At 41.1% G+C, this 14,697-nt stretch overlaps 1 protein-coding gene across 2 annotated transcripts; it reads right to left on the bottom strand.

Annotated features, from left to right (window-relative positions):
* Window positions 1–5,943: 5,943 nt before the first annotated feature.
* slitrk3a (SLIT and NTRK-like family, member 3a) lies at window positions 5,944–13,299 on the bottom strand. 2 transcript variants are annotated; one of them, XM_063045833.1, is made up of 3 exons: window positions 13,153–13,299; window positions 10,847–11,780; window positions 5,944–9,465 (listed from the first exon to the last, which is right to left on the bottom strand). In XM_063045833.1, exon 3 carries the CDS (start codon window positions 9,386–9,388, stop codon window positions 6,767–6,769), a length of 2,622 nt encoding a protein of 873 aa, XP_062901903.1. In that variant the 5' UTR covers window positions 9,389–9,465; window positions 10,847–11,780; window positions 13,153–13,299; the 3' UTR covers window positions 5,944–6,766. The 2 variants fall into 2 exon arrangements, with proteins under 2 accessions (XP_062901903.1, XP_062901904.1); XM_063045834.1 differs by lacking the exon at window positions 13,153–13,299 and having other exon boundaries at window positions 10,847–11,888.
* Between the last annotated feature and the right edge of the window lie 1,398 nt (window positions 13,300–14,697).

Raw genomic sequence — 14,697 nt, 5'->3', positions numbered from 1 at the left:
ATTAAGAAGGTTAAGATGCAATACAAAAGTAAACTAGTCAATAACATTAAAGGTGATACCAAAAGTTTCTTCAGATACATAAAGTGTAAAAGAGAGGCAAGAGTGGATCTCATAAGGGTGGAAAACGATGCTGGAGTGACAGTAGTGGGGGACTACGAAATGGTCAATGAACTGAGTAAGTATTTTTTATTAGTCTTCTCTGTGGAAGACGTTAGCAGTATGGTAGAAATTCCACATGTTAGGGATCATGAAGTGTATGAAGTTACCATAAATAGAGAGAAGGTTTTTAGGAAACTGAAATGTCTGAAGGTAGACAAGTCACGTAGACATATGGTGTACAACCTAGGGTTCTGAAAGAGGTGGCTGAAGAGATTGTGGAGGCAATTGTAATGATCTTTCAAGAATCACTAGACTCTGGAATGGCTCAGGAAGACTGCAAAATTGCAAGCGCCACTCCACTCTTCTTCAAGAAGGGAAGAAAGAAAACTATAGGCCAGTTAGTCTGACATCAGTTGTTGGGAAGATGTTGTAGTCTATTATTAAGGGTGTGGTTTCAGTGTACTTAGAAACACAGCATAGTTTCCTCAAGGGAAAATCCTGCCTGATAAATCTGTTGGAATTCTTTGAAAAAAACATGATAGACAAAGGAGAATTGGTTGATGTTGTGTACTTGGATTTTCAGAGGGCCTTTGACAAGGTGCCACACAGGAGGCTGCTTAACAAGCTATGAGCCCATAGTATTACAGGAAAGACTCAGGCAAGAATAACACAGTGGCTAATCGGCAGGAGGCAAAGAGTGAGAATAAAGGTAGTATCTTCTGGTTGGCTGCCACTGACTAGCAGTGTTCCACAGGGGACTGTGTTGAGACTGGTTCTTTTTATGTTATATATCAATGATTTGGATGATAAAATTGATGCCTTTGTTGTAAAGCTTGTAGACAATATGAAGCTAGGTGGAGGAGCAGATAGTTTTGAGGAATTAGAGAGGCTACAGAAGGACTAAGACAGATTAGGTGAATGGGCAAAGAAATGGCAGGCGGAATACAGTGTTGGGAAGTCTATGGTAATGCACTTCGGTAGAAGAAATGAAAGGGTTGACTATTTTCTAAATGGGGAGAAAATACAAAAAACTGAACTGCAAAGGGATTTGGGAGTCCTTGTGCAGGGTTCCCTAAAGGCTAATTTGCAGGTTGAGTCTGTGGTGAGGAAGGCAAAAGCAACGTTAGCATTCATTTCAAGAGGACTAGAATATAAAAGCAAGTTGGTAATGCTGAGACTTTATAAAGCACTAGTGAGACATCACTTGGAGTATCCAGAGCAGTTTTGAGTTGCTTACCTTTGAAAGGATGTACAGAAACTGGAGATTCAGGAAAATGGAGGTTCAGAAAAAATATTCCAGGCTTGAATGGCTTGTCATTTGAAGAGCATTTTATGGCTCTGGGCCTGTATTTACTGGAATTCAGAAGAATAAGGGGTGACCTTATTGAAACCTATCAAATAGTGAAAGGCCTTGATAGAGTGGATGTGGAGAGGACGTTTCCAATAGTGGGAGAGTCTAAGACCAGATAGATTTTTGATTGGTCAGGGCAAAAATGGATACAGGGAAAAGGCAGGAAACTGGGGCTGAGAGGAAAATTGAAACAGCCATGATGAAATGACAGAGCAGACCGGATGGGCCAAATGGCCTAATTCTGCTTCTATATCTTATGGTCTTATGGGAATTGCTAATGGTTCACAAACTTTTTCTTGCAACTGTGTGTTAAATAAAAAAGGGAATAAGCATTGTCAGGCATTGAAGCCAGAATGTGGCTATTCACTTCATCCTGAACTTTCATCATTTTTCAATGTAAATCCATAATGTAAACACAAGAAATTCTGCAGATGCTGAAAATCCAAAGCAACACACACTCAGTGATGGTGGAACACAGCAGGTCAGGCAACATCTAAGGAAATGAATAAAAAATAATGATTCAGGCTGAAACCGTTTTTCAAAACTGGGCATCTATAGTGCATAATTTGCATCACGATAGCTGAATTTAATGAATGGGGTCCTCTACGATACTGTAAAACAGAAACCTTTCATACCTATATTTGATAAATATGCTGCTTCTAATGCATTAATGCAAGTATTTTTGTCTACTAAGTATATTAACTGATGATTTCTACCCACTCCAGTAAGTGGAAAACATTTGAAGTATATGGTTCTGTGGTAACACTTCACACGATTTAATTACATTTGTGACCAAAGTACAAACAATTAATTTCCATCTATTCATTATTAATGCTAAAACATTGAATACTATTTTATGCATAGGTTGAGATATAGAAAAAGAATAACAATCTAATTATTCATGACTTAAAAGACTGCATTTTGATGTTTGTGCATGGTTTTTCTAATATCTTTCACCACCACAAATTCAAGCATAACTGCACTGAATTAATACGTAAAAGAATCTTGAAAGTTTGTCGTTGTGGAGAAATCCATTCATTCAACTTTGTCATGCTGACTGAAGAAAACAACCAGTCTAACCCCACTTCTCAGATTTTGTTTTGGTTTCTGAATTACTCAAGATCTTTCTAGCTGCATCTCATTACCCAGTAAGATTCAAGGGTTTAAAGTACACCAGCAATCTTCTGACTAACCTTGAAGACACTTGATAGCTCTAGAAGTTACTTTTTTTTACCAGTGGGGCTGAGAAAACTAATTATAGCAGTATCAGCCAATCAAATCGAGGTGAAGATATGACAAAGCAAATAGTCTATTGCACTGAAAAGTTGATGTATTTAAAAATCGAGGTCAACTTAAAGATGGAAAGGAACAGAGTGCAACAACTTCTCAATTAAAATAAGGGCTTTTTTCTCAGAAATATATAGTGCACGGAAAATAGTTACATACAAATAATGTACATGATTCATCAGGGGTATGAGGAGACTTGGTATGACATCATAAACTAAGCAAATTTCGACAGATGTACCATGGAGAGCATTCTAACTGGTTGCATCGCCACCTGTTATGAAGAAGGAACTGCACAACATCGGTAAAACTGCAGAAACCTGTAAATTCATCCAGCTCCATCATTTTCACCAGCTCCCCACCCCCCAGCATCAGGGACATCTTCAAAAGAGGATGCTTCAAAAAGATAGCAAGGATCATTAAGGTCTCCCATCACTCAGGACATGCCCTCTTGCCATTGCTACCATCAAGGAGGAAATACAGGATCCAGAAGGCACACACTCAACACTTTAGAAACAGCTTCTTCCCCTCCACCATCAGATTTCTGAATGGACAATAAACCCATGTACACTACTTCAATATATGTTTCTTTTCTGTTTTTGCACTTCTTATTTATTTTATTTCTAAAATATATTTCTTATTGTAATTCATAGTTTTTTTTATTATAATATATTGCAAAGTACTGTTGCTGCAAAACAACAGACTTCCAACATATGCCAGGGATATTAAATCTGATTCAGATTCTGGTTTGCAGTCATCCAAAGCAGTCAGGAGAGTGGGGATCACCAAATTTGATTGAGAAGGAACTATCACCTATTACCTCCACTATGACTGGGTAGAGCATTGCCACCTTATGAACATACAAATCAGAAGCATGCCACAATCCCACATGCAGCTCTGCCACTCAGGTAAGATCATGGCCAATGTATTCCCTCAGTGACATCTATCTGGACCACACAATGTTTCCTGAATCCCTTTTTAAGATAAAATCCGTCATTCACTTTTCCTGAATATATTTAGTGACTGAGCCTCCACATCGCTTTTAAATACTGTAGAATACCAAAGGTTCACTGCTCACTGACAGGAGACATCTTTCTATTCTGTCCTGAGTGGTCAACTCCTTACTTTCAGACTTTGACACTGCTTCTAAACCCAGCAGCCAAAAAAAAAACACCATCATGCCTGCATCTTGCCTGAAAAGCCCCCACAATAAATTAAATGTTAAAATAATATTACCTTAATATACACACCCATATTTCTCTTCCATCTCCTTCTCCTCCATCCAGGCCAGCACCAATGATGTTCACAATATCTGACAGTAGGGTGTGATCATCTCAATGGGCAGAGATTTCTGTGCACTTTTTAACACTTACAACGAAGGAATGAAATATGTTATTTCTAAATGTCAAAAAAAGATTTTTCTTCATGCGAATGTCAAACTAACTCCCCCGCTTTAGTCCCTGAATAGAGTAAAGACAGTAAGAAGAATAAAGCAGCCTTGTCTTTTCTCTGAGAGGACGTTTTGTGCATATAAAAAGATTAACAAACAGTGTTTTCTACAGTTCTAACAATGTCAACAGGAGAAGCTGTGAGGAGTTACGGCACCATTGTAGGAAACACAAACCACAGCAGAAGAGTCAACCTGTAACTGTTAAACAAATCGTGCCGTTGTTCAAAGCACAGGTCACATAATGTAGAAAGTGCTGAAATCAAACAGAACAGCCATCAGCACACACAAGACGTAGCCTTTCAGGCAGGTACATTTCATTTGAAAATCCATAGTTCAGTGGTTGCAGTAAGCAGCGTTAGGAACAACTGTACAGCATAGAAGAAGGTGCCAGTATCATCATTATGATGGTAGAGAAGCAAATTGCAAGTTCGTTTTCAGCGTCGCTGCTGATGCTAAAGATAAACTCGTATGTATTACACAGTTTAGTACTCAGTGGTGTAATAGGATTTATAAAATAATAAATCTTAAAACAATATCCGAAGTATTTTGGTCCTGGTCCTTAGAAACTGATTAATGTTCACCAGTGTACAAAATGCCTGCAGCAAAAACAGAACTAAAAGGAGATTAAGATTAGAACTGCGCGTTAATTTCAACGCAACTGTGAAATCCCTGTTGGCCAGCACAGTGCTGAACTCTCAAAAATATAATACCGACAATTGCAGTAAAATATTTAAAATATAGTCTGACTAGTGGATTTACAAATAAGCCAGAAGTTCAGATTCGTTTAGTAAATCTGCCATTAGGGAGCAGCAAATTTTCAAGTTGGAGTGGCACTAGAAAATAATTTCACATTTGGATCATAACTCATCAGGGAGAGAATGGAAATGCGTCAGCAATTTGCTTCGAAAAAGAGTCAGGCGTCAAGATGCATCAAATAGATTACATTTTGCATTATTACATGCAGTCGTTGCATCAAATCGTTATGTCTGAAACACGATGCCCTCTGCTGGAGTTAGCACGTTCCTTTCCTGCCAACTGCTACAACACTTGCAGTTAGCAATTGGCTCCCATTGCAGCTATCCTTTCCAACAGATTACAACCGGCTAACTAGCAGGGGATGTTTAAGTTGTTATTGCTCTACATTCTTCAAACCCAGTTCCTATAACTAAGGACGTCAAGAATACAGTGCATCCCTTAAAATCGTCCAAAATTCACAGCTGATGCTTCTTTTGCATTTGTTTTGACACAATAATATTCAACTATATTAGATGAAGATGTGACATTTACTGAATCGAATTGTTTATTTTAAGCATTACCTACAGTTTATCAAGGAAAATTGTATTCACATTAAAATTCGGCATCTTGTTTTGGCCATCTTCACCATATCCACAATCTGATAGAAACAGAATGCCCGGTCTAAATTTCAGTCAGCCTAAGCTTGCTGCAAAGCTGAAAGCTGGACTGCATTTGAAACATTTTATCTAACCTGTGCTTGAAATTTCAGTAACTATTCGTGTCACCTCAGGGGGAATAGATTGTTTCCCAGCAACATTTCTAATTATAGATACCGGGAAGGGGTAGAAGCGACCCGTTACAAGACAAAGTATAAGACTGGATTTAAATTATGCAACAATATTCTTAGATTCGGGGAAGCATCGTTTATAAATTTAAATGTAGCTGGTTCTGAAGCATTCTTTGTCCGTTTAACCCGGCTATAATCTACTAATACACAATGTCTACATGTCACTGCATAGTTTGAACACCTTTTATTATGAAAGCTTTACCAGACGCAGTCACTACATTGAGTTAACATTATTAACTTTACATTGATCGTTCACGGAAATTACAGAATAAATATGCACATTTTGTAATCTTTGTGTGTATATTTGTATGCGTGTGTGTGTGTCTGTGTGTGAGAGAGAAAACATTAAAAGTGCTTCTTACAAAGCTGTTAGTGGTTTAAGCATCAACATTGACGAGCTTTTTTAAGAAAGTGCGTGTTTATAATAAAATCTTCGCGTCATATTGACAAATTGAAATCCTTAGATGCATCGTAGTCTTTATATTCCTCTCGAGTATAATATATATTTATATATATAATATATATAAAAAAATTAAATAACACTGAACGATAAAGCGTTGCAGTCATTTTAATTACCAAGTTTACGTCTTGTCGTTTGAGCAAGTCACACCCCGGCAGTTTCACACATGCAGCAAGACTGCAGTCAAATGTTTCACAGAATATGCCCTCGGCGTTTACTTAGACGAGAGAGCAAGAGAGAAAAAGAGCCATTATTTCCTACCAAATAAAGTGAACAAAGTTTCTGCCAGTAATGAATGGGGTTATTTATATGGCGATCGATAACCAGGCCTCGAAATTATTATAGACGGCACAGTCAGATTTCGTTTCCATAAAAAAATATGACTGATATCATTGCTGGCTAAAGTCTGCAAAGGCACTTCATTGAGTATGATTTGAATATGGCCTTTCGTCCAAAGCAACTTAATGAGGGGGTGGTGAATTATTTCCCTTTACCTTCTAAACATGCGATGTTTGGGTTCAATTTCTGTTGATGTAATAACTAAAATCGATACGTCGACTTCTCTAGGACTTCGAGGTAGTCTGGTTTAGTTTGAAGTTTGGCCCTTAACTCGAGGTATTCGCTTTGGGTTTGGTCAGGATAACCCCGGCCAGAGGAGCCAAAAAGAATCGTTTCTTTAAACCTGGCATCTTGCTGTAAATCAGGATATTGCATGCCAGGAGGGTGGACATGCAGCTCTTTTAACTTGGGCACAGTGCCATAGAGGCAGTCTACAAAACCAACGGTGTGAGCTGGCCTTTCTCTTTCCAGCACGCTGGGGTAAATCACCCCATTTTCCGGAAAACTGGCAAAATCGTTCGTCTGGTTGATTGTAACTATTGTGTTAAGGTTGCTATTGGACAGCGACATTTTCCATTCCTTGTCCTTCTCCAGGGCTTTGTAATTTGCGTTGTTTTCCTGAGTCTCTGAGAATTCCTCCTCTATCTCTCCCTCGCGTGGTTTATAGATAGGGTTGTTGCACATCTGAGTGACAGGATGGGGAATGTAGTCATAGACATGGCTGGCTGCTTTCTCGGGTGAGTTGGCAGTTCTGTCCTCGAAGATCCTGCACTGCATTTGCACACCAGTCAAATCCACGTCCTGCCTTCTGCTAAAGGGCGATTTCTTGCGTCTCCTGAGCACAAAAGCGAAGAGTCCAGCTGCAATAAATACGGCGGAAATGAAAATAATCAGGAGGCTCAGAATAAGGACTGAAAGGGGAATGGCGCCACCTTGTGAAGAGAATCCAAACCCCGTCGCTGTGGAAATCACATTGCCATCCGCACCCGAGCCAGGCAGAGCTGGAGAAGCGGCGGCATGCTTTAATTCGGGACATAATATCTCAGAGTCCACCTTCTTCAGATCCTGCCCGCTCAGAAACTCAGGTGTCTTACAGAGCACATCACCAACCATTATAACCGTGCTGATCTTTTCCACCCACTGCTTCAGTGCCATTAGATCGCAGGAACAATCCCAGGGATTGTTGTTCAGATCGATCTGCACAATGGAGTCCAAGTGTTCGAGCACTCCGCTCACTGGTAGGTACAAAAAGTGGTTGCTCCTTAGGCTGAGCCGGGCCAGAGAGGTGCCCGTGAAAGCATCGTTTGGAAGAGTCCGTAGGCGATTATTGTTCAGAAACAATAGCTGGAGATTAGGCGTCAGGCTGAAAGCCGCTGGCTGGATTTCTCGTATAACGTTGTATTCAAAATATAGGTATTGCAAACTTTGTAGCCCTCTGAACATGCCTGGAGTGAGGCGTTCGATGGTGTTGTTGTTCAGGTAAAGGATTTTTAAATTTGGAAGATTCATGAAAGCACCGTCTTGTATGTAGGAAATACCATTGTTTCCCAGATGTAGTAGATCTAAACTGGAGAAGTTCCAGAAATCTGACCTATAGATTTTTTGAATTAAGTTTCCGGTTAAGTACAACTTCCTAGCATTCAACGGCCTTGGTATGAGTTCAGACATGTTTTCAATCCCTTTAGCTTTGCACTGTACGGTCAAACCCAAATCGTTTATGTGCAGACTGCAAGCGCATTTAGCGGGACAAATGATAGGAATTGGTGGTCTGGTCTGGTAGCCAGCAATAACGGGTTGATTTTGACCTGAATGAAAGCTGCGTAGAGTTGGCTGTGCTTTTAAAGTCTTCGGGGTCTTGGTTGATTTTGGTAATTTTCCCGATGCCTTATATTCAGCCGAAGAAGCTGTATAAGTAACAGATAAAGACATGGAGGAAGGTTTGGTAGGCCACGCATTGTCATTATTGGAAGCAAGTTGTGGAACCCCCAAGCTGACTTCCACTTCCACGTTAGAAAGTGGACACAATTCACTGCTTCTGATTTCTCTCAGGTCCTTGCCATGCAGATGGAATGGAGTCTCGCAAGTGATTTCACCTACTAGAACTGTATACGGTATGCTTTCTAACCAGGTCTTTAATGGCATAATATCACAGGTACAGTTCCAAGGGTTCTCCTCCAGTTGAATCTCCATTAGGCTTCTGCCAATATATTCCAGCGTCCCAATGTAAGGCAGCGTCTTTAAACGGTTACCACGCAGATCTATGTGCGTTAATGAAACCATCCTGAAGAGATTGAAAGGAAGCAGCGGTATCAAGTTGTCATTGATAATCAACACCTTCAGCTTATTGAAATTCCTAAATGCACCTCCGTCTATCCTTTTGAGCACGTTGTAATCAGCCTGTAGATATTCCAAGCTCTCCAACCCCAAGAAGGTATCATTTCTGAAAACCTCCAGCTTGTTTTCGTGCAAGTATAAACGTTTTAGAAGTTTCATGCCATTAAAGGCACCTGCTTGAATGTCCTGCAAAGCATTGTTTCCAAGGTTAATCGATACTGCGTTGGTTAGAAAAAGAAAACTGTTAGCATAGAGTTTCCTCATAGAGTTCCTTTGCAAGTAGAGTTTAAATGGTCTTTTCCATGACTCAGTAATCTGACTAACGTTTGTAAAACCTTTACTTTCACAGTGTATATGTAAAAAACTCTCCTTTTCCTCGCAGTAGCATGGCTCCATGCAAGGTTCATTAAACTCTTTGGAGTCCTCCATCAGTGGAATCGTCGTACTCCATCCTAAAGTTATTGTGCTTAAAAGAGTTATCCAGAACATCCTTATTTTTTTTCTGTGTGGCTGGAGGTACAGCAGCTCTTGCGATTGCCGTATGGGACCTCCTCGAGATGTAAAGACTGCATACAGAAGACACGTAGAAAATGGATTAGACTTTAAAATTCCCGTGAACAAACGTGTGCGCCCTAGCAATTTGGACACAACCTTGCCAATATAGAAAGAATGGCAAAACATACAGTTTTCGTACCTCCCACTAACTCATATGAAAGAGCTCTACACATATTATACACTTATAGAAATACCAATAAAGCAATACAAAACACAAATATATTAGTAATGTCCTGGAATTTGACAGCATCTAAAGTGCTTGTGATAACGGCGGTGTTTCTGCAGTATTGCTGCTGATTTTGGATTGATTAATAGTTCTCCCTCATTACTCAATGATTTTACATTTTTTTTAATCGGTGACTGTTTCCAATGACAGAAACTATATCAAAACGTTTAGGCTAACTAAGGTGGAGATATATGGACTTATTTGTGCTCAGTGGGCACAGAATCCCTTTTTGTTGCCCTATTTTCCCCTTATATAAACAGTACTCTGATATTTTAAAATATAATCCAATCATTTGCACTCTCCAAATCGGAGTGCCGAACACAACCATAGAATGTGTGGAAACTCGATTTCTCGGATACTGGACAGGACAACATCTATTAATTTTGTGGTTCAGAAATTACCCGAACATTTCACCACTATCACCTTATGGGTGGAAAGACTGAGCAAATAAGAAAGAGCAAATGTAGAATAATGTCGTACCAAAACGATCGTAACCTCACTGATTAACCACGTAGCGAAATTTGCAGATAAATTTGTAACAGATTGTCAATCGTGATCGTTCTTCAAATGGTTCAAATGTATTTGCAATTATAGATGCTGTCTGTGTAATGTCCATTTCATTGGATTTAATTAGAGAAAGTAAAAAAAAAACAGGACTCTGCGCATAACGATGGCATTGCATCGTTTCCAGTTGATGAATTTCCTTATAATAATCTCCCAAGATTAAGGCGAAGCGTTTCCAGATAATAAATGGCTTTCATCCTCTTTGGACGACCTATAGTTGAACAAGTTCTGGATTTAAAACGAGAGAGCAAAAAAAAAAATCCCCTATCGAGAGCCGTAGAGCAATGACAGCTCAATACATAAAATCAAAAGGTTAATTACAAGGACCAGAAAATGAGGACAATGGAAAGGAAAGTTCAGAAATAGAAATTCTACTGGTGATATTGAGATAATTGATTAAGTGTGAGGGCGAGGTGAGAACAGGCAAAGGCGCTATTTACATAAAGCTATTTTAACGATCTTAAAAGGCAGGTACAATCCCAAAAATATTCCATTATACCAACGCCTCCAAGAAACGTCCCTAAGCATCCTACCGCGGATTAAAACGGGCTTTTAGCAGCTTTAGACCGTGAGCGAAGTCCGTAATAAAGCAGTTCACTCACCCTCTGCAGTTGATTTTAGTGGAAGAAGTGAAAAGTATTGAAGATTTGCTGGAGCTGTCTTCACTCCCGCTGTTGGAGAGTCTGAGGAAAATGCCGACGTGATAGGAATGTAAGTGAATATTTAAAATGCAGCTCGCTCTTCCTGCTCTCTCTTTTCCTCGCTCCCTGTCTCTGCCTTCTCAATGATGGTTGTGAGAAAAGTCTGCCTTTAGCTCACTGCAGGCTGCGGGGACCTTTGGAGGTTGCCGCTTCCAGCCAATGCACCAGCACATTTGGGATGCTCGAATGCATCGGAAAATCACTTGTCTCCCGATCAGATTCCTTATTTTCCTTTTACGTCATGGGATGAGCTTTGAGGACTCACAGGTGACTGGAGCGAGCCTCGAGGAGTGTGTGGAGGATGCGCCGGCACAAACCGGGTGCGCGCATTCACTTCTCCCGTGTAGTCTCGGGGGGGAAATCGGATTTCATGGATTCGGTTCCTTCCGTGGGATGAGTTCGAAGCAATGGACGGGACTTCGCCGATCCCGAGAAATCAGCAGTGTCTATAATATCATCCTGTTCACTGGGTCACCAACGGCATTTTTACGATCGGAGCGTTCAGATAGGCAGACACAGATGCTGCGCCTCCACAGACACTTGACTGGAGATTAGATCCATTGCCCAATAAAGCCACGACGATCTGCTCCTCTGATGCTATCGCCACTCAGTGCTTTGCAGTAATTGCCCACGAACTCACTGCCCCGCTGTGCATGGAGTCTCCAGCATTTTCCCGTTTGATCTCCAGAGAGACGGGAGGATGCAGCCGGCAGCGTCGCACCATTCCTCCTTTTAATCTTATTCACTTAAATCTTGCTAACACCATGCTCAGTCTCCCCTGCGCCAAATGAACACTGTTCAAAGCGGAGATGATGGCAGTTCAACGTCGTCTTTCCTTTTTTTTTATAATAAAGAAAGAGAACCAGTTACCCTCGTCCTTAAGGAGCACACGCGAAATTATTGTTCAAGGATTCGGACTAATTTCGACTACAACAGCAGTTTGCATTCTCTCTCTCTCTCTCTCTCTTTCAATCTCTCGATCTCTCTCTCTCTTTCAATCTCTATCTCCCTCTCTCCCAACCCCCCTCCCTCTCTTCCTTCCCCTCCCCCAACCACCAATTCAATCTTTTTCTGTTTAAACACTGGCAGGGGGAGAGTCTGAGAGGCTTAAAGAGGCCGCACCGAGGACAGTGAATTCAGAGAGCCGAAAAATAAAGCGGGACGTCAGCAGCCTCTCAGTGAGCTGCAGGACGCTTGAGTAGAAACCACCCTGGGGCTGAGTAAGTGTGGCAGAGAACCTGTAAATCAAAATGGTGGGCAAATTCTGCACCACTGGTGTCGTTATTTAAGGTTCGGTTTATTTAAAATACATCGAATTGTAGGAAAGGACTGAAAGACTTTCTGGGGGCTCTGGTCCTGATTGGCGAATCCAAAATAAACTCTCCTGGAGACACGCCGCGCCTTAAAGAGCCGAGAAACTAATGGGGTATAATCGCATTGTGGCGTACCCCCTCTAGCTATGCTTCCCAAATCGCGAGGTTTCTTGCCCCGAAACTAGTAAATGAGAGAATAGCGGCGAGTGGCCCGTCCGCTCTCATCCCGAGACTGATGCACCATTGAGTGCATCAACGCCCGTGAAACGAGCCCATTCACTGACAGAATGGACCCTTTCCAGTACAGCACTGGCAAGAAACCATGCCCAACTTGCTGATGCATAGATCTAGCCGATTAGTATGCAGCTTTTCAGGAGGATAATGATCTTGGTTCCCCCCCCCCTTTACCCTCCACTTTTAGAGAGGGGGATGCAGGTTGCCACTAAATGCAATGATCAGCAGCCGAGGGGAAGCCTGGCATGAAAAATGGTGCCTTCAGAAATATTGCTTACATAAATCTAAGCTGATTATGAGGGTCGGAGAAACGTTATCCATCCTTCGCGCTCACCCTAGGTTTCGCTGAGCATATTGGGCCAAGTGTGCTGGAGAAATGAACTCGGACGCACCAAACAACCACTGCCGTTTCAGAACTTCTGCACATTTTTAACATTAACGACCACAATTGGATACACATTAACTGTATTCGCGGATGCGGTTGAACAACAGTGCCCAGGCTAGTCTTTTATGTATTCAGTTCAAAGGCTAAATGCATCCACTAGCGAAATAATTTAACAAAAAATAAATATAATACGCCCCTTTCGGTGCTCGCTAAGCCGGACTCTGCCACATTACGGGATACATATTTATCTCAAAGGCGCGGCACGTCTAACTTACGGCACTGGCGGTTCCCCAGATTGATGGGTGTCTTTTCAGCATGGCAGATGCTCTGAGTTCGCTCTGTGGTAGTAGAGGTAAAGTAAGAGCAAGCAAGCCATCTTTGGGGGGTCAATCGAACGTTTCAGAGAGCCTGGAACATCCTGCATTTAGTTTAAATTCGCACACCCTCTCCGTTCTCCGCGGCGAGGTGGCTGTACAGTTGAGCAATAAAATTTTCTCGTGCTTACAGAAGGTTGTTTGAATCACCCAGCGGCGGGACCACTCATGAAACCTCGTCGATTAAAACAAGCCATTCAATTCGTCAGACTAGGAACTTTGAATTGAGTTTCCAGGCACATCCTTAGAAAGGCAGAAACAGGTGCAAATACAGTTTATACAATCACAACTGATTGTTTCATGAGAAAAGCAAACTGCAATTGTTTATTGCTATTGATAACGTGATAATAGATTGTGATATTCAATGTAAGTATAAAATACTACATAAAATTTATATTTAAATTTTATTTCTTCATACGGTAAAACATTGATTACATTTTAATATGAAAATGCGCGGAACAAATATTGCAATTCATCTGAGCTTCCTTCCACCGTGGATTTGAATGAAGATGCGGTGAGAACGGGACAACGGCACGTTGGCTGGTGCGCACGGTTTTGCAGATACGGGCAGGTGGCGCTGCATCGCTGTGCGGTGGCACGGAGCGCCCTCAGAACTGGCGGAGATTCACCTAATATTTGAATCACATTTCACCGACCGCGGCCTCCGCCGCCAGCAGAACTGACAAGCTACACTGGAGAGGGCATTGGACCCGTTTGCAAATCCGAACAGGATACAATGCAGAGGTAGCAAACTCAAAAAGGCTAAAAATCTGCATTTCTGTCAATAAGAAATGTAGAGATTTGCCGCCCTTTTTCAAACAGTTCAACAATTTCACAAAATATGTCCTGCGGTAGCTAAAGTCATTTTTTTTTTGTTTTAAGGATTAAATCCTGAAACATGGTTTTGGGTCATTTTGGTTTTATCCTGACCAGCCATTCGCAAAGATATAAATAGTTATGCTGACCAGATATAACAGCCGGTGGATGAAAATAATTAATTCATCCGCCATTTGTCTCCAGTGGGCTTCATGCCAGACATAAAATCACAATTAGTGAACGTTGGATCGTGTCCCGCCCCAGCAGAGAAGAAAACGTATATTCATTCTACAATATTCATATACTATTTAAAATAATTTCATGACACAAGTATTGCAATTTAGCTATTATAAATACCAAAAGAGAAACAAGCTATTAACAGCGACTGAATTCTGTAGCTGGGTACTGAGTGCTCGGATAAATAACAGTGTTGCATATAACAGGCCAAAGCGCGGGAAAGTTTGCATTTTACAGGGTTTAAAGATTAATCGACAAGGCACTTGATCCTGAAATCCAAGAAAGGAAAAGCCCATGGATATGTTATACTTTACATGTATTGGCCATAGACTGGGTACGGTGGCATAGTGGACTCTCTTTCTCTCTGGCTATCCACCCCATAGGATGATGATG

This window comes from Mobula hypostoma, chromosome 4 (assembly GCF_963921235.1).
Source record: "Mobula hypostoma chromosome 4, sMobHyp1.1, whole genome shotgun sequence".
Lineage (NCBI taxonomy): Eukaryota > Metazoa > Chordata > Chondrichthyes > Myliobatiformes > Myliobatidae > Mobula > Mobula hypostoma.
This window is presented reverse-complemented; position numbering and strand designations above follow the sequence as displayed.

What these genes read in the sequence shown, in the direction of transcription:
- slitrk3a (XM_063045833.1), bottom strand. Translation starts at nt 9,388, where the DNA reads ATGTTCTGGATAACTCTTTTAAGCACAATAACTTTAGGATGGAGTACG.